The sequence below is a fragment of the Notechis scutatus genome, chromosome Z (genome assembly GCF_049901735.1).
Source record: "Notechis scutatus isolate UNSWTSFEM ecotype Mainland chromosome Z, rNotScu1.2, whole genome shotgun sequence".
In the NCBI taxonomy this organism is placed as follows: domain Eukaryota; kingdom Metazoa; phylum Chordata; class Lepidosauria; order Squamata; family Elapidae; genus Notechis; species Notechis scutatus.
The window spans coordinates 55,314,886-55,338,159 of NC_142025.1; the positions used below are offsets into that span (position 1 = coordinate 55,314,886).

The 23,274-nt window shown below is 40.6% G+C and overlaps 1 protein-coding gene across 4 annotated transcripts in view; it reads left to right on the forward strand.

Moving 5' to 3' along the window:
• Positions 1 to 23,274, forward strand: part of NEK11 (NIMA related kinase 11) — a 222,668-nt gene that overhangs the window by 84,537 nt on the left and 114,857 nt on the right. For all 4 annotated transcript variants that reach the window (XM_087946118.1, XM_087946119.1, XM_087946121.1 and 1 more), the window contains exons 7-12: positions 3,305 to 3,454; positions 3,549 to 3,627; positions 5,233 to 5,327; positions 11,465 to 11,584; positions 17,611 to 17,704; positions 18,384 to 18,507. In XM_087946118.1, coding sequence (XP_087802244.1) covers positions 3,305 to 3,454; positions 3,549 to 3,627; positions 5,233 to 5,327; positions 11,465 to 11,584; positions 17,611 to 17,704; positions 18,384 to 18,507 — 662 coding nt within the window. The remainder of the gene's footprint in view (positions 1 to 3,304; positions 3,455 to 3,548; positions 3,628 to 5,232; positions 5,328 to 11,464; positions 11,585 to 17,610; positions 17,705 to 18,383; positions 18,508 to 23,274) is intronic.

A 23,274-nucleotide genomic window follows, 5' to 3' on the forward strand; every position in this document is an offset into this window, starting at 1 on the left:
GGACACCACTATTGACAGGTACAGAATTTGATAGGACGCTCCCAATTTTGACCATTTGTTGTCTGTTTGCCAGGAATGCTTCTATCCAGTTATGCAGTTGTCCAGAGATACCATAGGATTTTATTTTTAGGAGTAGTTTGTCGTGTACCACTGAATCAAAGGCTTTACAGAAGTCTATGTAGATTGCGTCTATTGCTTTGCCCTGGTCGAGTTGTGTCGTCCATATGTTTTTGCAGTGTAAGAGTTGCAGATTACAGGATAGTTTTTTTCTGAAACCAAATTGTTTATTGGAGAGTAGGTCGTTTGTCTCTAAGTGGAGGATGATGGATTGGTTAATAATTGATTCCATGACTTTACAGGTGACGCAGCATAAGGAGATTGGTCTGTAATTTTCAACTAGGCTTGGGTCTCCCTTTTTGAAGATGGGGATGACTGTGGCTTGTGACCATAGGTTAGGCAAGGAGCTGGTCTTGAAAGATTTTTCAAAGATTATGCTTAGAGGTTTGGCTATGGCAGTGGATAGCTTTTTTAAGAAGTAGGCACATATTCCATCCGGTCCAATAGATAGAGATGGTTTTAGATTGCGTAGTGCTTTTTCAACATTGTCTTCTGTAAAATCGATATGTATTAGATCATTGTTGTTATCTGTGGTACGGCTAGGAAATACTGGGCATGATCCATTGCTGTTTACAAATACTGAGCCGAAGAATGTGTTAAAGATGTTGGCTTTAATGGTGTCGTCGTTGCAGTCTTTACCATCAGGTCCTATCAAGGGTGGGATGGACCTTGAGTCTTTTAGTTTGTTGTTTACTTTCTATCATTGTTTACCTTCTATCGTGACTTGAACATGGAGTTTTCTGGCATTTTCTGTGCTGGAGTGACCCACTGTCACTGTCTGGTGCATTTCACTCGTCGCTGTGGTCAACTCGTTACTCCATCGGTTCCAGCTGAATTGGCCCCGGCAGTTCTCGGGTTGATTTTCCCATTTCCTTTGAGGTGTGCTTTGTCTTGGCCTTCTGCTGTTTGGCTTGAATGCTCGGCATGCCCTTGTGATGTGTCCCCTCCACTCACATCGTTGGCAGATGGCATCACGGAAACGGCATTATGATCGTAGGTGATTTCCCTCGCAACCTACACACCAAAATTCCTTCTGCTTCCACTCTCGGCTTTTGTGGCGCCTTCCCGAACATAGTTGGTTCACTCCCTCGTTGTCGCCTGATCCCGACTTGGATTTGAGGTCCTCATGGTGAATGGCGGTGTCGTCCTTTTGAAGGGGTTGTGGTGTCTGCTGAAAGGCATCATTGTCCTTTTGAGGGGATTGCAGTGTCTTATTCATCTTCCTCATAGCAGCAGCAGATTTTGGGGCTGCTTCTAAGGCCGATGCTTCTTTGGTGGCCTCTGTCAGTTTTCAAGCTTTTCTTCCTTTGCTTTGCATCATGTAACAAGGGGAGGAGGGGGGACATGGTTATGGGAAGCGAGCTGGAGGTGTTACAAAGCAGAACTGTATAAGTTGGAGGGGAGATTCTTGCTTAGGCTTCTATCCTATGCTATGCGCAGCCACAACTCTTTATCAAAATATGTCAAGGTCAACGGACAGAGGCCTCATCACCACCTGGAGATGCCCACATGATGCTATACACAACTTTTAATTGGATGAGCCAATTGAACTACTGGGGGTGGGAACGTTGCCATCACTTTGTATATGTGATTTACGCGCTCATTTTCTCAGATTCAGAATTCTTCTGTTGCTACCACTTGACTTCCAGTAAAAGATATCTTTTCTCTAATTAATGGAGTCTAAGTATTTCTTTCTTGGATTTTGAATGGAGCACCATCTGACAGCCTCCTTGAGTGTTATTTTAGGTTTTGTAAGGAGGCAGCTTTGTAGTGTCAAGTCCCTGAGTCCCAGGACTACGCGATCTCATTGCCTCATCCACATTCAGGAACTCTCATACTCTGGCAATATCCCTCAGGCTTGCAATGAAGTTGTCGATGCTCTGTCCTTCCTTCTGGTCTCTCCGGTAGAATTCGTGCTTCTTAATTAGGATGGATACCGGTGGGGTATAATGGTCCCTCAGAATTTTCTCTAAGTCAGCCCAGGCCATCATTTTCACATCTCTTGGGGCTACGAGAGCTTTAGCCATTTTGAAAACAGAAGGCCACAATGTGTGAGGAAGACGGCTTGCTTCTTCTATTCCATAATGCCCATCAGGTCGCTGCTTTCCAGGAACATCTGGAATTGGTTGACATAGGATTCCCAGTCCTCAGTCCAGGGGTGGGATTCAAATTTCTTAACAACTGGTTCTGTGGGCATGGCCAAATTTGTGGTTTGGTGGTCATGTGACATGTAAATATTGTAAATATATATGTAAAGATTGAATTTTTTATTTTAAAAAAAGGCAACTTTTACCCAAAATCAGGCAAAGCAGGCAGGCAGATTGAGCTGCTTGCAGAATCACAGCTTCACTCCAAGATCTACCTTTCTGCAACCTGCTGCCTGAGTCTGCACTGAAAAATAGAAGCTTCAATCCTAAGAAAGGTTCAGTTCTGCTCTCAGGCCACTTCTCCCTCCCCCAACCCCTTGAATACCACCCCAACTGGGCCTCAGGAAAGCACCTGGACAGGGCGGGTGGGGAAGGGAGGAGCCAGCCAGTGGTGTGATTTGCTGGTTCTCCGAACTGCGCAGAATTGTAACAACTGGTTCTATAGAACTGGTCCGAAGTGGTAAAATCCCACCCCTGCCTCGGTCATTGGGTCGAATGGTAAATTTAAATTCTTTAAATTCGTGCCGTCATGGACCAACCAATCGGAGGTGCATATGTAAATATCTAACAACCTGTTCTAGGCTTTTCAGGGCCTTCCCTCAGCCATGAGGTACCTTGTGCTCCACTTATTTGCTTAACAAGTGCAATGTTTGCTTAATGCTTAATGATCACTATGTTCACCTATCAGCTATCATAAAAATGGTCATAACTTTGAATCATGCGATGCCTTATAACTGCAATGATTTATGACCATAATTCTGGCTAATGACCATAACTCGAGGATAATCTGTATTTTTTAGAATATTACCTGTGATATGTATTTTTATCTTGCCTAGGTTGATCACAAAAATCAATTTTATTACTCATATCTAAATTTATGCTAGGTATGATTTTATAGTTTGGAGAAAGTATATTTTATTTTTACCTGTAGGAGACTTATAATTTCTTTTCACCAGGACTACAAGATAAATATAAGCAGTCACTAGGCATTAATTTAGAATCACTGCTTGTCCCTGAATTATTTTTATCTTGCATTCTAGGTCACTTGGATGCATTTTGTATGAAGTGTGTTGTTTGAATCATGCGTTTACTGGTCATAGTTTTTTGTCTATTGTTCTGAAAATTGTAGAGAGCAAAACACCATCTCTTCCAGACAATTTTCCAAGAGAACTTGATGCTGTCCTGCATAGGTGGGTATGTTTGTTTGGATTTAAATTGTTTTTTTTCCCATTATATCTTTTGTTAATGTCAATATTGATTCATTTCATATTGTTAATATTTTAGAATGCTAAATAAGGACCCTTCACTGAGGCCATCAGCTGCAGAGATTTTAAGAACTTCATACATTGATGATCAGTTACAGGTATTCGGAATGCCTTCTTAGACATACCTAGAAACATAGATTAAAAAGTCAATGTATTATAAAAAAGTTAAAACTCTAAAATACAGTTATAAGTAAGGTTGCAGGAAATACCAATCAAATTCTAGAGAATTATATCTAAAGTCATTGATCTGTAAGATATTTAATTGAATATTTAATGCAGAAGGATCTGTATTATTACAAGATTGACAGAAGTGCTATTTTATTATGAGATCAATTGGATTTTAGCAGTCTACATTCATATTCTGAAAATTCTACCTCCAAAAAATTAAAACTTTTCATTTTAGATGTTCAGAATTTGATAGAAGTGAAATAGGGATCAAGTGCTATTAGTAATTTAAATTTTTGGAAAGTCGAGTAAATGTCTCTCACACTCAGAGACAGACAGACAGAGGAGAGAGCCCCACCCTCAATTTTTTTTAAAAAAGAACAATTTTAAAATACAGGCACAACTCACTTGTAGATCACTGTCCCCTCAGGAGAGGAAAATACTTTGGATTTTTATTCCCGGAGCTTCATTTGAATATTTGGAACATCTCCAAAATTATACTACTATGCTTTTGTTTAAAGTTTGGATTAGTATCAAGCTGATAAGTGGTGTAAAGTGCCACTTTAGATCTATTAAAATTCTGGGAAACAGAACATCATGGCAATTATACACCACACATGTTAAAAACACGTTTAAAATAATATAGAAATGCTGTAACAAAGAGAATAAAGTGAATAGAACAGATTGCAATTGACTAGAAATAATGGCATTTCTTTTGTATTTCAATTAAAGGCCTTTGTCCCTTTTAGAGAAAGAAATGATAACCAGTGAAAATATAGCCAACTTTATTAGTATTTTTCTTTTCTAAGACATGTATACCAATCTCTGCATAGGTCCATAGGCTGCCACTTGCTCTTTGAGAAGTCACAAATGTCTGAGGACCCCAGATTTTGCACTTTGTCTTTTTAGGAGAGTGCTACTTATTTTATTATTCCAGAATAAGAGATGGTAATCCATAGAATCGGAACAGTGCCAAACCCAATCTACTCAATCTTCCAGGGCAAAATTGAAGCCTAGTATTTCCCATTCAGCACCCCCACCCCACCTCAGCCTCCAGATACCAAGACAGGACATCAAAAAGCATTGCTTAATTCATCATGGGCAGATTATAAATCTGGGTATTATTAGTATATGGATGATATCTCACCCTCTGATGATGAATGATCTCACCCAGTGGCTCCAGATATTAAACAGGAACAGAGAAAACACGGAACCCTGCTGAACATTACATATAAAATATCCAGTGTCAGAGGCAGCATGCCACTCAATACCATGTGTCATAATATCAGAGGAAAGTCTATGGAGCTATTAATGATCATTAAGGAAAGAGAAGTTTGGGGTAGTCAGGCCTTAAGTTTAGCCTATTTCAGCAGAGATATTCTTTGCAAGTCGCCTACTTTGTCCGTTTCCTAAGTGCAGAATCTGCTAAATGCAATTTATGTGAAACATAAAAAAAATTAGCTTTGTAAAGGAGCCAGAAGTCATGAAATACTTCAGTATAAAAAAATTAAAATATTACAATTCTTGTTTTCTGACAGATTATGAAATATAAGCACACAAATATAAGCATACCAATTAAAAAGGATTGGATGTTGAATTCCCAGGAAGAAGCTGATCATTTAATAAGTGCTGTGTGAGTATGTGATTATTGAAATTTACAAAAGCAAATCAAATCAAAAGTGGCCAAATCACCAAAACCAAATAAAAGAGAAATGCATTTCCATAAAAAGTTCATAACTTGTACATATCTGTTGCCTCTTCTCTTAAGAAGATTCTTTACAGAAATTTCAGGCATTAACAAGGCCATCAATTAATTTACAATAACTGTCATATATTTCAAAAATAATTGTGACATTTTTCTATATTAATATGAATAATATGTTCTATTTGCATTATTCATGAACTAAACTAATTTGAATACTATTAAAATATCAAAATAGAATAAATAAATAAATAAAATAAATAAATAGAATAATTAATAATGAGTAATTAAACTCACATCCCTTTGAGTTTTACTTGCATCTGGAATTGTGTTTTCTTCTAATCCTAGTTTACAGTTTACATTCCATTCCATTAATTATCAATTACTGCTTCATTCTGCTATGGCAATCATTCCTTTTTTAGCTTCCTTTTGAAGCAACATTAATTGTCTTAAGTATTAATATTCTATACTTTTCCTTCATATCAGTAAAATATCAGTAAAAATCTGATCTTAGTATTATTTGATTTGCTAATAAGTTCTGTTCGAATTTTTTTGCTTGCCTTCATCTCTAATACTAACCCTAACTCTTATTTTCTATTGTTTGCTGCCAAATTATACCATATTCCCCCCCAAATAAGAGCTGGTCTTATTTTCTTTTTGGTCCCAAAATAAGCACCAGGTCTTATTTTAGGAGGAGGTCTTATCCACCTACCTTAGGGCCACCGCAGCCACACCGCTCATGCCCTGACACCTGTCATGCTGCTGCTTGACTTCTTCGGCCTCTTGCGGGATACCGCAAGGCTCATTGCATCAGTGCCGCTGCTTGTGGCAAAAGGCCATGAGGCTCGTTGCGCCAGTGCCACCATGTGTGGCAGGACAACTTATCTGACTCATCATGCCGGTACTACCGCTTACAGCAAGAGGCTGTGTGGTGTGTTATATCGTTGTGCATGCGAGCAACAGCACCGGTGCAATGAGCCCCATGGCATTCTGCCACAAATGGCAGCACCAGTGCATCATGGCATCCTGCGAATGGCTATACCAATGCAATGGGCCAACCCTAAGGTAAGTGGGTGTGGGACATGTGGGGCAGCTCCACCCCCACCCCTGCCCTGGGGTGATTTTTTATGCCTGCGCCTCCCCCCACCTTGTACAACCAGATGGTGGGTGAGCCTTAACTAGGGCTTATTTTGGGGGTAGGGCTTATATTAGGTGCAGGCATGAAAACCGGGCTAGAGCTTGTTTTCAGGGTAGGTCGTATTTTTGGGGAAACATGATATCTGTCTCTTTGTTTATCAGTCTGAGCTTCATGAGCGCCAACTCCCAGAATTTTTAATATGACTGGCTAGGGAATTCTGAGACCTGAAGTTCAGAAACGTATAGTTTCCAAGTTTGAAAACATTGCAGTATAGAAACCCTCTCTCTTTCCAATCCTGATGTTTTAAATGCAACAACATTTAATCTGATCAGAATTTAGGTACTTTTTTAGCAATTCTAAATTGTTAAATCCAATAACATCGTAAAGATTTGGCTATTACAAGAATTGCTGTAGACCCAAGATATAACTTATTTTTTTCCTATTTTGAAAAGGCAATTTGCATCAAGTAATTATGGCATTACAGAACTAACAGAGATTCCTTAGCCTATTTATTCCAATTTTCCGCTGGATACATAAACATTAAACATATAGCAACAAGAAGCAATCCTAAATTACTGTTTCTTTAAGACCTCTTTAATCAACAGATAGAGAGTGCTTATCTTGGACTTGAAGCACTTCCAAGCATTCCATATCACTGTTGGATGACTAGATTTCTGGATGGCCAGGAACCATCTCTGCCCAATCAAAATTGAACATCAATTGCAACTTTGTGGAAATATCAGTTCATAGGTGTATCAATTTTGGGTCATAAACTGCCACTCTCAAGAATGGATGTTATAATCCCCAAATAACAGAAGCCATCAGAATCTCTTTGAAATCTATCCATGGCAGTTCAGTCAAGGACTTTACTACGTATCAAGATGGCTGATTCACTAACAAGATCTTCATTGTCTCCTGATTATGCAGATCAAAGTATATATATCTTTAATGAGTAAAATCCATGATAGGGAATCGGAAAATGTAGATAATTTTATGATCTGCTGCAATGGGTTTGCAACTCTGCTATATGGAATAACTTTTTTATTTATTAATTAATTTATTAAACAAATATATATGATCACCCAACTCAAACACAGGTGATAGTAGGTGAGTCTAGTCACATCTTGCTATGCCTGCCTACTAATATCAGCTAATCTCTTACCTATTAGAACAGCATATTTCGTTTTCAGAATCCTAGGACAAATTGCAGTTTAAAAAGGGGAAAGGATAACTGAATGAATCTTTTCTCTTTTTTCTTATGACTCATTGAACAAGAGAAATTCTAAACAGATGTCTTGAGCACATGGCCATAATCTCTCTAATTTCAGTTCACCTTTTACCAGTTTTCAACACAGATGTGGGTTTGGGGGTCTATCAATACCTATGGCACTATTCTCACTTCAGAAAGGAGAATATTTGTAAGTCAGGATTAAAATAAAAGGTCTTTGGTGCTCTCTTAGCTTGGCTATTTTCTTGCGGACCAAAGTAGGTAATATCAATGCTAGTAAGGAATGGGTTTTGCTCTCAGTTTATATTCTAGTCGATTGCCCTATCACTGTTGATGGGTGTAGTCTTAGAGTCTACCCCCATCATAGAGTGATTGGACTGTTTACTTTGTTTGGCAGTTTCTTGATTAGGGTATTGTTTACTTGGTTGTTGGTCTGATGTTAATCTTGGAGTTAATATATGCTCATCTGGATGCTGATTGCTGGTCAGGAAGTCTTAAGTCTTTTTGCTCCCTTTTTTGGCTTGTTCATTGTTTCTTTTGTATAGTCTATAGATATTATTTATGTGTATGTATCCATTGATGACTAATTTGTCAGAGTGCCACACTTCTAGAATTCCCTAGTGGTTTTGATCTTGGCTTGGTCTAGGATGGTCTAGGACAGTTTACTAATTGAAACTATAGCTAAGTCTGTCCAGATGTTGCAAAATTAAAGAGTTTTCATCATGTCTTTTAACTGCTAGTTGATATTCCTGAGTGCATTCTGCCAGTTTTCTGCATGTTTGTCCTACTTAGTGGTTGTTGCAGTATTACACTATATATTGTAGATCAGGAGTATCAAACTCAAGGCCTGCAGGCCGAATCCGGCCCATGGGGTGCTCAGATCTGGCCCGCTGTCAGGTGGTGCTCCATTCAAAATCCAAGAAAGACACATTTAGATTAATAGAGAAAATATCTTTTACTGGAAATCATCAAAGGAATTCTGAATCTGAGGAATTGCACGCAAAAACACATATACAAAATGATGGCAACGTTCCCACCCACAATAGTTCAAACTGTCAATCCAATCGAAGATGTGTATAATGTCATGTGGAGCATCTTCAGGTGTTGCAGACATCTGGCCATTGACCTTGGCCTATTTTGATAAAGAGCTGCAACTGCGCAGTAAGCAAGCAAGCAAGCATAAACAATAAAGTTTTTCCCCAAGTTATACAGTCCATTCTCTAAAACCTCCAGCACATTTCCCACCCAGACAAAACCCAATTATTTCACCACCACCCCCATTACTATGGTAGCCAAAAGATGCAAAGGAAAGGAAAGGAATCTTGAAAGCTGACACCCACAGGGCCTGCCTGGAAATAGCAAAGAACCAGCCCACAGTGCCTCTGTTAGGGAAAATGCGGCACAAGGGGGCCATGCACAACATTCCCATGGCCGGTTTTCAGCCTGGACGGCTTCCTGCAGCATTCTGCCAGGCCTCCCCTAGCCTGTTACAGGCCTAAATGGAGTATCTTGGGTTGCATCTGGCCCTCTGAATCTCCATTCGGCCTTCTCCACAGACTGTGCTTGCTTTGCTAGCATCCCAGATTCCACTTACTTCTCCCCCACCACATTTCCCATGGCTTTTCTGTACTTACTTTTCAAACAGCTCCAGAAGAGTTGACCCATGTGGCAGAGAAGCCAAAATCTTTTATTCAAAAGTCCATGAAACTGTAAGAACATGAGGTGTAAGGAAAACAGCTTTCCCCTACTGGCTTCTCTGCCCTGAGGGCCTGCAGACTTAGTTTGGACCCAGTCTGGCTGGCAACAAGTACCCTCCTGCTTGCGGCTAGTTCGAATGAGGAGCTTCAGGATTGGGGCATGACAGCCAATCAACAAGGGGCTTGCAGTTCAACACAATGAGACAAAGCAAGCAAGCTCCTCGTTGATTGGCTGCTGCTGCTGCCTCAATCCCTGAAGCTGTCCTGAAGCAGGAGGCCTTTTATACTAACAGAGGCCTGCTGTCCACATGGCCCCAAGCTGAAATTTTTATTCAGAAGTAGGCAAAAATGTTTTCCTTAGAGTTTACATTCTTACAGCTTTGCCATCATCTATATAAAATACTTTGGCTTCTCTGCCAGTGGGTCAGCCTCTTCTGGAGCTCTGGAGTTCTTCAAAAAGTAAATAATCCATGGGAAATGGGTTGGGGAAGAGTAAATGGAATCTGGATGCTAGCAAAGCAGGCTCAGTTTATGGAGACCCAGTGGGGCAGGATGAGGGGGGGGAAGCAATTGTGGAGACACCCAGGGAGTATGAGGTATCTAAGTAGATTGGGGGAGGCCTTGGATGGCCTGCTCCAGCACTAGGCCCCGCATGCTCTTCTTCACTCTGAGATACTCATGTGCATTTAATGACCTGCACATTCAGTTAATAAACGCATTGGGGAAAGCAGGGAGTGATCACGTTCATTTAATGTGATTCAATCAAATAAATCCTTGGGTTATGAATGTAATTGTCAGGCTCTATTACATTCGTACCTTGGGGATTACCTCTATAATGAAAGTGAGTGAGGGTCTCAGGGAAGTCCTATCTTAGCACTTGGCCACCAGATGTGCCCCCCCGACACAAGTCCCATGTCATGCTCAGTATGACCAAGCCCCCCCCCCAACCACATCCACCACGACCATGTCCTCCAGCCATCTCCCCCCTACTGGCCCTCCGAGGCCAAACACAACCGTGATGCGGCCCTCAATGAAATCAAGTTTCACACCCCTGTTGTGGATGATTCTTGTTTTTTCTTCTGGAGCTGCTGGTCTTTTTGTTTGTGTAGGATGTTTTGAAGAGCTTTGGTTGGCTTGTTCACTATTCTGATTCCATGTGGTTTTATTAGTTGTTGATTTCTGAGATGTCATTGATGTATGGCAGTGTTATTCTTTTTAGGGCACAATAAGCAACACTAAACAAAGAACTGGTTTTTCAACATCAAGATTATCTGGCATCTCATATCTTGATTCTTAATATCTCCTAACATCCTTACTATATAGCTCAAAGCAATTAATAAAATGATCCAGTGTACACTTCATAGTCAATACTCTTCTGCTTAAACTGCAAAGCTAGAATTTTTATGGTACATTGGATAATGAGGCAAAAAAAGATAATGTCATTAGTATAGTTTTTCATTTCTTATATTATTATTAAAACTTCAAGGATATCCCTTTGTTCTTTTTGTTTTGTAAAAAATTAATATCAGTCGTGTCAAATGAAATGAGTTCAAAGTTCTTGATTTACATAATTTAATTATAAATGAAGTAAGATATTAAAAATTAATACAATTAGAATCTTCCTTTTGTTAATGTACCAAGCATCTTAATTGCATCTTTTCATTTGTTGGCAGTACTAATCTGTTGATAATGTGCGCACTATTATAAACAAGCAAGTTTAAGTACAGCAAACAAAACTATGAATAAAATGATGGTTCAGCACTTTTTAAATTGAATTTAATTTTTTAAAATTGGTAGCTTTATGCAACTAAATCTTCCCTGGGAAGATGGGGCGAGGTGTGTATGTGTGAATTTCCTTCAACACATGACATAAGGGATATTTTTGTGAATTTGTGAATTTTCTTTAACACACATGAAATAAACTTCTCTTTCCAGCTTGATATCACTAACTGCCTTCTTTCCTCCAATTTTTTATTTCAATTTTATTATTTCGCCTCAATTTTAGAAAGAAAAAGGTACATCTCCAAACTCTAAGGACCATATCTGAAATGCAGAAAATGACACCACGCGAACGGATGCGATTGCGGAAATTAACTTTAGCTGATCAAACAGCACAGAAGCTGAAGTAAGCAAACACTTGTGTTAGTCATCAGTATTTATAATTTTATCAATAGCATGTATAATCAGAAAGTGATGATTTGATGTTCTCAATCATTATATTTCTCTCTTGTAAACTATACGAGATGAGACGACCTATAGGTCAGAGGTTCTCAGACTGGTCTTGTGGTGTAAGAGTCATAACCTCACTCTGAACATCAAAAAGACCAAAGAATTGATTATAGACTTCAGAAGATGCAAAGCAGATCCTCTCCCACTATATATCAATGGAGACTGCGTGGAAAGAGTTCATAGTTTTAAATTTCTAGGAACTCATATTTCTGACGACTTTACTTGGTCGGTCCACACTATGGCCACTGCAAAGAAGGCACTTTCTGAGGTTGCTGAAAAAGAGTGGTTTGGGTGAGAAGTTGCTGGTTACTTTTTACTGGTCTACCATCGAGAGCATTTTGGCACACTGTGTGGTATGCTGGATGTTCTGCAGTGGATAAGAAAATGAGTTATAAACAGAGTTATAACCAGAGAGTTATAAACACAGCACAAAAAAATCATCAGTTGCTCTCTTTCTTCTTTGGAAGAGATTGCGAAGACCAGACTCCTCTCTAGAATACTAAAAATCTCCACAGACCATTCTCATCCTGGACATTAATTCAATCTGTTACCATCAGGGAAGCGTTATAGGTGTCTTAAAATGAGGACTAATAGATTGAGAAACAGTTTATTTTCCAAGGCAGTAATTGTCTTGAATCAAACAGTGCATTTGTGATTTAGTCCTATTATTATTATTTTAATTTTTAAATGCTCTGTAGTATGATTGTGATGTGGTGTTTGGGGGACTGTGCTGGAGTAGCTATCAAATTTCATTGTATTCGTGGAATGCAATGACAATAAAGGTATTCTATTCTATTCTATTCTATTCTATTCTATTCTATTCTATTCTATTCTATATATAGTATATTTCTAATACTTCCTAATTCTGAAAAGGAATTTAACAGAGAAGTTACAGATATTATTTATTATTCTAGTCCTTTGTGTGCCTCATACACTTAGTACAATTAGTGCAGGAGTGTCAAACTCCAGGCCTGCGGTGCCAGCCTGGAAATAGCAAAGGACCGGTCTGTGGTGCCTCTGGCAGTTAAAATGGGGCTGGCAGGGTGCTACTGGAAGCTATTTTGGTTGGCAGCATGCTGCAGGAAGCCGTCCAGGCCAAAAATGAGGCACAGGGAGTTCACGTGCCCCCCCTGCACCCCATTTTGATAGCAGGGTACTGAAAGAGACCATCGAGGCTGAAAACAGGGTGCAGGGCAGAGGTGGTATTCAGCAGGTTCTGACCAGTTCTGGAGAACAGGTAGCAGAAATTTTGAGTAGTTTGGAGAACCGGAAAATACCATCTCTGACTGGCCCCTGTCCTCTGCCTCTCAAGTCCCAGCTGATCGACTGGGTCTTCTTTTGTTGCCCTGCACAGGAGAACGGAGCTGGAAAGCAGGTTAGTGGGGTGGGGAGGGAATGGAGATTTTGCAGTATCCTTCCCCTGGAGTGGAGTGGGAATAGAGATTTTGCAGTATCCTTCCCCTGCCACGCCCACAGAACTGGTATTAAAAAAAAGTTGAATCCCACCACTGGTGCAGGGGCCTTCTGCAGCCCCCACACTCTGTTTTGGCAGCAGTGTGCTGCAGAAGGCATCCGTCCTGTCTCTCCCCTCCCCAGCTGGCCCATGTAGGAGAACTACAATGATGATCCGGCCCTCGAAGAAATCCAGCTTGACACTCCTGAATTAGTGGAATAATTATTTGCTTGCTTTCTGAACACTTTTTCCATCACTGTTACCATTTGTTTGGACAGTAATTATGACTATACGATATAATGCGGTTTTCTGTCTATTTGGTAATATAGATATTTCAAAACTAAATGGGAGATATACCATAGGGCAAACATAACAATTTTCAAAATAGTAAGATGTATAGAATTTGTGTCTATTTATGATTAAAGCCAACTTTATTAGAACTACAGATTCGTCAGAGAGACAGAATAATTGAGTTGGAAGGGACCTTGCAAGTCATCTAGTCCAACTCCTCCCTGCTGTTGTTATTTATTATTTTTTGTTATTTTTACCCTATTTTTGTTATTTTGCCCATTTATAGGGTTTTGAAATACCTGTACTATCAAATAGAGAGAAAACTGCATGATATTGTATAGTCATAACTGTCCAAACAGTTGTAAGAGTGTTGAAAAAAGTGTTTGAAAGCAAGCAAATAATTATTCCACGAATTATGGCGTGCATAAGCGCACCAACGTGCCTATCGTCCCTGTCCTATTGTTTCTTTTTTATTTTTCTTATATGTATCCATTTCATGGATCCATAATTATGTTTGTACTTATAACTGTTATCTTATAATTGCTTGACAAAATAAATAAATAAATAAATAAATAAATAAATAAATAAATAAACAAACAAACAAATAAATAAATAAATAAATAAATAAATAAATAAATAATATCAGTATTTGAAGCACACAAAGGACTAGAATAATAAATAACATTTGTAACTTCTCTGTTAGGTTCCTTTTTCATTATTGGAAAGCAAAACATACTGTATGTACCATATATGTTTTATAGATATGTCATGATTACTTTGAATTTTAATAATGCAGTATTTAATTTAGACCAAATTGTAAATTGATCCCAAGTTACCTTTAATGTGACCCAAAATTCAGTTAGTGCGATTGAAACTAGTGAATGCACAGTTGCAGTTGTCAATTTAGACAAGTTTAAAAAAGAGTCTCATTATTACATTAGAACAGGGGCTTCAAACTCAAGGCCCGGGGGCCGGATCCAGCCCATGGAATACTTACATTCAGCACACAGAGCCAGCCTGAAAACAGCAAAGGACCAGGCCACGGTGTCTCAGCCAGAAAAAAATGAGTTCGGGGTGGTGGTGGTTGTGTGCAGCCCCCCCTCCCCCATGTTCCATTTTTCACTGGCAGAGAGCTATCAAAATGAACGCAAAACAAAACCCCAAAAAAGAAGAAATGTTTTGCCTTTTGCATTTGAGCATACAAGAAGAGACAGGAAAGGAGAAAGGGAAAGACAAAGACGGAAAAAAGGATGGAAAGATGGGAAGAGAGCATGGAAGGAAAAAGAAGGAAAGAGGGGAAGGACTAAGAAAGGAGAATGAAGAGGGAAGGAAAAAGAAGGGAAGGAAGGAGGGAGGGAGGGAGGGAAGGAGATTATAATGAGAGTGAGGGAGAGTGCAGTGGTGGGATTCAAATTTTTTTACTACCGGTTCTGTGGGCATGGCTTATTTGGTGGGGGTGGCTTAGAATCACGTGGCTGGGTGGGCGTGGCTTAGTGGCCATGTGATTGGGGTGGTCATATGACTGTGAGCGTAGCTTGGTGGTCATGTGACTGGGTAGGTGTGGCCAACTGGGTAGGTGTGACAACCCACGTCAAGGGGTGCCTCATCTGGCCCCTCCCCTCCCAGCCATTCCTTGTCACACCCAGCCTCAACATACTGTAAAAATGTTGTTCACCTTTTGTTGACTTTATTATCCATGTACTATAGATGTACTTTATGGACCACTGAAAGGAGGAAATGGCTCACATGCTTTGCCCAAGAGGATGATAGGCAACAGGCTTTTAGGGAGCTGCCAGAAAGAAGTGGGGGCAATGTATATTCCAAAGCACCAGAAGGCAAACAATGTATTTTCCAAAGCAGGATGGAAACTGAACAGAGACAGAAGCAACCTAAAAGTAAGGAGAAACTTCCTGACAATGAGAACAATTAACCAGTGGAATTGCTTGTCACCAGATGTTCTGGGTGCTCCAACACTGAAAGTTTTTAACAAAAGACTGGATAGCCATTTCTCTGAAATGGTATAGAGTTCCCCCCAAGGTCCCTTCTAAGTGCTATTCTGTTATTCTGACACCTTTCCCAGGACCTCTACTCAGAATTTGGCACCCTCAGTTTTCCTGCCTGAGCAGGAGGTTGGACTAGAAGACCTCCATAGTCCCTTTCAACTCTGTTAAACCCACCTGTGTTTGTGCTCTGGACTACTGACATGTAAACCCTGAAAAATAACTGGGCAAAAGAAAGGCAATAAAATAACTCTAGGTGTAGGGACAGTGTAAAATATTAATATATGATAAATAATGGAACAATTAAAGATAACAGCACAGAGTTTTCTCTCTCCCCCTCTTCCTTCTTCTTCTTTTCTTTCTCTCTTTCTTTCTTCCTCTTCCTCTTTCCTTCTGTCTTTCTCTCCCTTCCTCTTCCTTTCTTGCTCTTTCCTTCTGGCCCTCCCTCCCTCCCTCCCTCCCTCCCTCCCTTCCTTCCTTCCTTCCTTCCTTCCTTCCTTTCCTTCCTTGACTCTCTCTCACACACACACCTTTTCTGGGAAGAACTTATTAGGCAAACTCCAGAGCAGCAAGCGGTGGGACAATGAAGAAAGCAGCAGCCCCAGAACATCCATCCCCCCTCCCTTTCGAAGCACATGGGCAGCGGCAGGGGCGGTGGGTGGGGATGCCCCAAAAGGCAGGGAGAAAGTGAACTGAAAGCCTTTTCATTAGCTTTCTCTGCTGCACTGGGGCTGGGGCTGAGGGGGCGGCAGCGGAGGCAGCGGCAGGAGCACCCAAAAAGGTAGGGAGAAAGCGAACTGAAAGGCTTTCTGTTTGCTTCCTCTGCTGCGCTGGGGCTGGGGCTGAGGGGGCGGTGGTGGTTGGTGGGGGTGCTCTGAAAGGGAGGCCGGGAACTCCTGGGGCTGCTTCCCATAGCCGCACTGCAGCCGCCGCTGTCCACCCCGCCCTCTGGACTGGCCCGAAAAAGATGCCCCACCTTGACCTCCTCCCACCCGGAAAGTCTCGGGCGGTGGGAGGGAGGCCTGGAAAGGCCCTGGGCAGTGGGGGGAGGCCCCGAAAGGCCCCGGGGGTGGGCAAGGGCCTAACACAACGCAGGCTTACCTGTGAGCAGGGCAGACAGATCAGGACTGCTCAGTTGGGATGCAGGCACCATGTGGGGAAGTCAGGTTAGGCAAGCCACGAGGGCCCAGCGTGCCACACAGGAAGGGAGGATGGACTGGGCGGAGCATGTGGCGGGCGGGCAAGCTGCGTGAGCTAGCGAGCATCAGGTGGGCATCAGGGACTGGGGAACCGGTTCATGGGCGTGGCCAGCCAGAAGTCACTACCAGTTCTGTGACCCACGTCAAATTCTTGTTACCGGGACGCCAGAACCGGCTGAATACCACCTCTGGGAGAGTCTCAGGGAAGTCCTCCATTAGCTCTTGACCACCACAGGTGCCCCCAACACAAATTCTGTGTCATGCCCACTATGGCCACGCCCCCTCAAACACAACCCCGATGCAGCCATCAATGAAATTGAATTTGACACCCCTGCATTAGAACAAAATTTGGATATAACTGATTGACACGCACGTTGTCATAGCAATGCTAACATAGGACAAGATATGGGAATGCCCGAGTCTACAGTAGATTTGTTTTGTTTTTATTTTGCTCCTCTTTCTCCTCTTCTCTTTAAACTCACACCCAACAATATCAGTGTGTTCTTCCATGTGGTTTTCAAATGTTTCTTATAGAAGCATGTTTTCTGAAGTTCAAGCTATTTCTTTATTCTTTAGCAGCTTTTTGCCTTTTGGTCTTTTACATTCACAGCTTCTTCTAACCCTTAGGTTTCCAAAGGTTAGAATCCTTATTTCAGCTTTGAAGAACTATATAAGGAAAGAAGTATTTCAGGTTTAAGCATCCAGTTTTGTATTATTTTATTGTTGTTAGTTTCTTATACTTAAGAGTCTTAAAATAACTCTGATATTTAAGACCATGTAGTTATTTAATAATGGAGATTTAATATTCTTTTGAAATGGCAAGGTCATTCCGCTACATTTCAGAATTAAGAATTAACAGATCAACGTATTTGTGTTTCTTTCTTATGCCTATTTACATTCCATTCTTACACATCAAATGTTTTTTAAAAATCGTTTGAAGTGCTACAGTTTGCAATTGATACCAGTATTCTCCTTTCAGACAGTTGGCTGAAGAAAAATATCAAGAAAATCTTAAAAGAATGCAAGAACTTAGATCCCGTAATTTTCACCAAGTGAATATAGATGTGCTTCATGTAAGAAATGATTCTACCCTTTTCACTTGTCTTGTTCATAGTATAGATAGTTGTCTCTTTGTCTTATTTATAGTATAGATAGTTAATGTCTAGACAAAGTAGTAATTAATCTTGTATATACAATTTTTAAAAAAGAGTATAAATTATAATGCTCTAGTCCTAAGTTTATAAAATCACTATATACTTTAAATTCATTTATGAAAGTAGTTAAAACAAATTAATTTGAAACTGTAACTGAAAATGAATTCTGCTTATGCATATTATATCTCAATTTAATTAATATAACAAAGCCAATATTTATTCTAAATTATTTTATCTTTAATTTATTTGCTGCACAAATGAAAGCTACTATATGTGGCTAAACAGTATTTATTTGTTAGTTATACTAATGTAGTTTCCCCAAAACTGTGCTTCCTCCTATAAAAATTCTCATCTTCTTCTAAGATGTCCCTAAGAAAATACTATATTAATTCAATTCCAATACATTATTTAATATGACATAGGTAGAGTTTTGCTGGTTTTGGAGTTCCATTAGCTTTATGTGTTTTAAAAGCTCATAAGAATTTTTTTTAAAGCCATTCTTCATAGAAAATTCCTTTGATTCAAGTAGGAAGATATTCAATAAGTTATGGCCAAATTATGATCCTATTTTTGTCTTTTTTAAATTGTTTCAAATAAGGAATCTGATCAACACAGTTCAGAACGCCTCATTAAATCCCAGTCTGTCACTGCATTGGACTATTTTTCCCAAAGGGACAATAATACAATAGGCAGACTTCATGAATCTAATCCAGCAGAGCATGGTAAGAATTTTAAAAGTATATATTATCATTTCCCTGTCTCATTAAAATATTATGAGATGCAACTAAGAAGTCAAACTTAGGTATTTAAGAAAAATGAAACAATTGTTCTAAAATGACTAGAGCCCATAGGCATTTTCTATGAGAAATAATTCATTTTATGTGTTATATTGAGAATATTTTCATAGTGTTGGAGGTCTGAAACAATCAATCCATCAAAGATCAATAGGATACCCTTAGATTTCCGGTTCATAGCTATCTAGAAAGGATTCAGCCTTTGAAAGTTAACTTGTGCATACTTTATCTATTGCTTCAGTGCTGGAACTGCAACTGCTTTGTCCTTTATTAAACAGTAGAAAGAAAATTCTATAGGCTATGAAGAAACTTTGTTAAAAATTAGGCTAAGTCTTAAGACATTTTGCAAGGGAAACATTTAACTGACATTGTGTCATGTTTTAAAACTTTTTATTTAATACGATAAGAAGTAAATAATCTTTTGGTTGTTGGGGCCACATTTAACTTTTGGGGTCTTCTGAGGGTTGCAGGAAGTTGGGCAATTAATGCAAAATGGAAAGGGCTACATCACAAACATAAAAAGGGTTGACATCAGAATTCTCTGGCATAGGACATTGAGGCTACTTTGTTTTTAAATTGGCTTAGGACATAAAACATACACTTTGTTTTTTCTTTATCAAAATGTTTGGGAGGCAAATACTTAGGCATAATTAGAAAAGACTCTAGAAACCACAAAGGACTGCAACTGTCCTTGTCAATGCAGTGTACTTCTGTCCTAGTCTATCCTTACAGTATTGCGTTATAATGATCTCTTTATGAAATATACCGTATTTATCGGCGTATAACACGCACTTTTTCCCCCCTGAAAATAGGGGGCAAATGATGTATGCGTGTTATACGCCGATATAATGTTAAGAAGCCTTCGGTGAATGCTGCTGGGATCGGGGATCAAGGACACAAATGAAAGAAGGGGAGGGAGGAAGCAACCGAAGCCTGTCCTTCTCTCTGGGTCAGCTCTCTCAGTCGCTCTCTCGCTCCTCCACCAGCACAGGAAGAAACTGCTTCAAAGAAGCGGGGGAGCTTTCCTGTCGCCGCAGCTTCCCTGAAGCGCCCGTTTCTCCCCCACCCCCACCCCGCCCGCCCGCCCGCCCGCAGTGCTCCGTTCTGCCTGCCTGCCTGCCTTCGTTAATGGTTGAATCGGAACAGCTTCGGCTGAGTAAAAGAGGCGAATAGTTATTATTCTCAGCGAAGCTGCTCCCAAACAACCAGAAACTAAGGCAGGCAGGCAGGCAGGCAGAATGGGACACTGTGGATTGAAGCGCGCGCGGGTGGGAGTGGGGGTGAAACGGGCGCTTGAATAGCTGCGGCGACAGGAAAAGCCCCCCGCTTCTTTGAAGCAGTTTCTTCCTTGGATGGTGGAGCAGCAGAGAGCGAAGCCTCCTTCTCTTCTCTTCCCCCACCCCCGGTCCTTGCAAAAATTTTCTGCTTGAAACCGGTCCCTGGTACAAAAAGGTTGGGGACCACTGATTTACCTTATAAGTGGTAATAATATTAATAAAAAAAAGTTCTGAGCTACCCTTATTTTGCTTCAAAGTTTTTATTTAGAAATTTAATTTTTTTCCTGAAATTTCCCTCTTAAAATGAAGATGCGTGTTATACGCCTGTGCGTGTTATACGCCGATAAATACGGTAGCTTGTGTTTAGTGTTATAAATATTTTTATGTGAAAGTTATGTACATATAATGACTATGTGTAGCTTTCAAACACCCCAAGGAATTATTATTTAATTGAGGAATTTATTGTGTGTTTTATGTTAATTTAAAGTGATTAACTGTGATTTTAATATAGTTTTGTGATGCTTTTATAGAGTGTGGAGGATCACAAATGAAGTTGTATTCCCTAATTCATCTGAGAAGTATTGGTGTTCCTTGCTCAATAATGTATGTGTCTTAAAATACTAAGCAATTGTTCCCAACACAATATTGAATAGGCAGAGATAAGAGTAAATGAATTGTAAAAATGTTCTTCAGAAAATGTTTTGTTACTTGAGAGTTTGATTTCCCAGGGAGAAATTGTTCTTCAGTAGAATCACATAGAGATCTATCTCTCTCTCTCTCTCTCTCTCTCTCTCTCTCTCTCTCTCTCTCTCTCTCTCTCTCTCTCTCTCCATATGGGTGTCCTGGAGTGAGGAGGAATGCCAGAGGAGTAATACCTCCTTAAAAAACCTTGGTCCAGCTGACCTGGCTGGTAGGGCCTCGTAAGGGCCCCTTTCCAGGGTTACAGGAGAAGATGGTTTTGAAGGAAGAAGAGGGCTTTATGCCCCAATGGCAGATAAAATGGTACAACCATCTTCTAGGAGAAGGGAAACTCTGATTTCAAACCTCCACTGCCTTGTGGCTATATCTATTATTGGAAAAGGCTTTAAGGAGTCAATCTCGCGGCAAAATCCAGAGCCAGAGTCCTGGAAGCAGTTCGTGTACAATCATGTTCTGGTAATTCCTGTGACACAACTGGAACCAATTGTATTGGCTCTGCTGTTCTATTAGACTATTTCAATGACATGGAGAGGCGGCATCTGTTGCTTGGGTAACAGTTTATCCTCCATATTAGATTACCCAGGCCTCGTGCTCTGGAGAGGACACTCCAGCTTTGCATACAGCATTGAAACAACATGGGAAGTGGCAGTTACCGGTTTCATAGCATGATACCATAGTCTCTTGCAATTGAAGGATGCCAATTCAATTCAAATACACACACACACACACCATTTTATCCAGAAGTACATAGATTAGGGATTTAGGTCATTTTATGGATACCTGCCAGTCTATGCTATAGACCAGGGGTCCTCAAACTTAAACAGGGGGTCATGGTCCCTCAGACTGTTTGGGGACCAGATTATAGGGTTAGGGTTAGGTCTGTAACTCTCTCTCTTCCTCTCCCTCTCCCTCTCTGTCTCTCTCTCTTTCTCTCTCATTCTCTCTCTCTGTGTGTCTCTGTCTCTCTCTGCTCTCTGCCCTGAGATAATGGCCTGTCCTGTGCAGCTGTTGATGCCATTGCTGTTGCGAATGGGGCAAGGTGGCATTGTATCTCCACATCATAATGGGCTCCAGGAGGAGGGGAAACTGGGGGCACACACTAGTGTGTGAAACACACTAAATTTCACTGTGCTGCGCAAGGCACTGCAAGAGCAGTGGGCAGACCATGGAGGCAGCAACAGCACTGGAAGCAGCTGTGGAGCAGGTCAGGCCAGTATCTCGGGGCAGAGAGCAAGTTGCACATCTCTCCGAGAGACCAAGGCATACTCAGCATCAACAAGGGCCAGAAGAAGCGTTCACGAGACCCAGCAAGAGATGAGGTGCCAGAGAATCAGCCCCAGCTACTTCTCTCCACTGCAGTGCTTTCCAAACACAGCTTATAGCTCCAAGCCCGAAGCAATGGGAGGTGAGGGCTGCCTTGAGTGCAAATGTACCACAATGAAGGCAGAATGCTGTTGCTGTGCAAAGGCAAGTACAGGGATGCTTTGCTCCTGCACTAAGACTTCGGCCATCGCCACCGTTGCTTCAGCCCGCCTGTGCCACCCCACCCTGCTGCAACAGCACTTTTATCTAATTCCGGCATGGGCTGTGCTACTCCTTGCACCACTTCTTGTACCACCCTTTATGGCAGAGATTTCCAGTCCACCACAAGCTGCCTGGCTATTCCCTAGCAAGCAAGTTGCTCCAGGACGACCAATGGGCCAGTCCTATGACTAGAGCTCTGGAATATGGAACCGACTTTCCCACCAACGACAGCAGGCCACCGTCAGTCTGCCCCTCTTCTTATGATGCGTGGGCTGGATAAATTGCTTCAATGGGCCATATCTGGCCCAGGGACCGTAGTGTGAGGATCCCTGCTATAGACAAATATACTGGCAAATATACTTGGCTTTCTTGCTATTTTTAGTTCAGGTTTTTATGAAGAAGTAGGTACCTTGTATATCTCATACATTTTAGAACAGTCAATCCATGATTCTAACTTGAGGCACACATGACCAGACTCAAGATATGATACTTTGGACATATCATGTGACGACTTTGCCCCCTTTGTAAATGTAATGCTGACAAAAATGGAAGAAAAAGAAAGAAATAGTAGGTGGACTTAATTACAGGGACCATGGTGCACTGTTGGAAGACCTGCAGGATTAGAATGGCAACATCCCCCCAAAATATATGTAGTCCTTAAGAAACAGTACCATTTTGATAACATGAAATCAGTGAAATTATTTGTATCCCTCTCAAAACCATGAGAACCTATAATTCCTCACAAAATTGCTACCAAATGATCAGGGCTGGGCAACTTTTGAATTTGAAGGCATAAAATATTATTCAGAATGTGCAAAGATTGTGGGTATCTATAATAGCAGTCATTGGCTTCAAAATGGAAGATATGACTGAACAATAGAAGCCTTACACTTTTTGGGGGGCATTTCATAAACTGCTTTACTTAACAGAAGCAGGAAGCGAGACAAAAAGAATAAGGACTTCTTGTAAGGATTTAGGAACAAGCTATAACTTTTATTTATCAAATTTATAAGACACCAGACTCACAAAAAGTTACTCTGGGTAGCAATTAATAAAGCTACTAATCTAAAAATAAAAAATTAAAATGTTATTATTAAAAAAATATTTAAAAACCACAATGCAAAAAGAGATTACATGTTAGCCAGGTCTTGAAGGACTTAACAGGGATGGAACTAACCTAACTTCAGGGGATAGA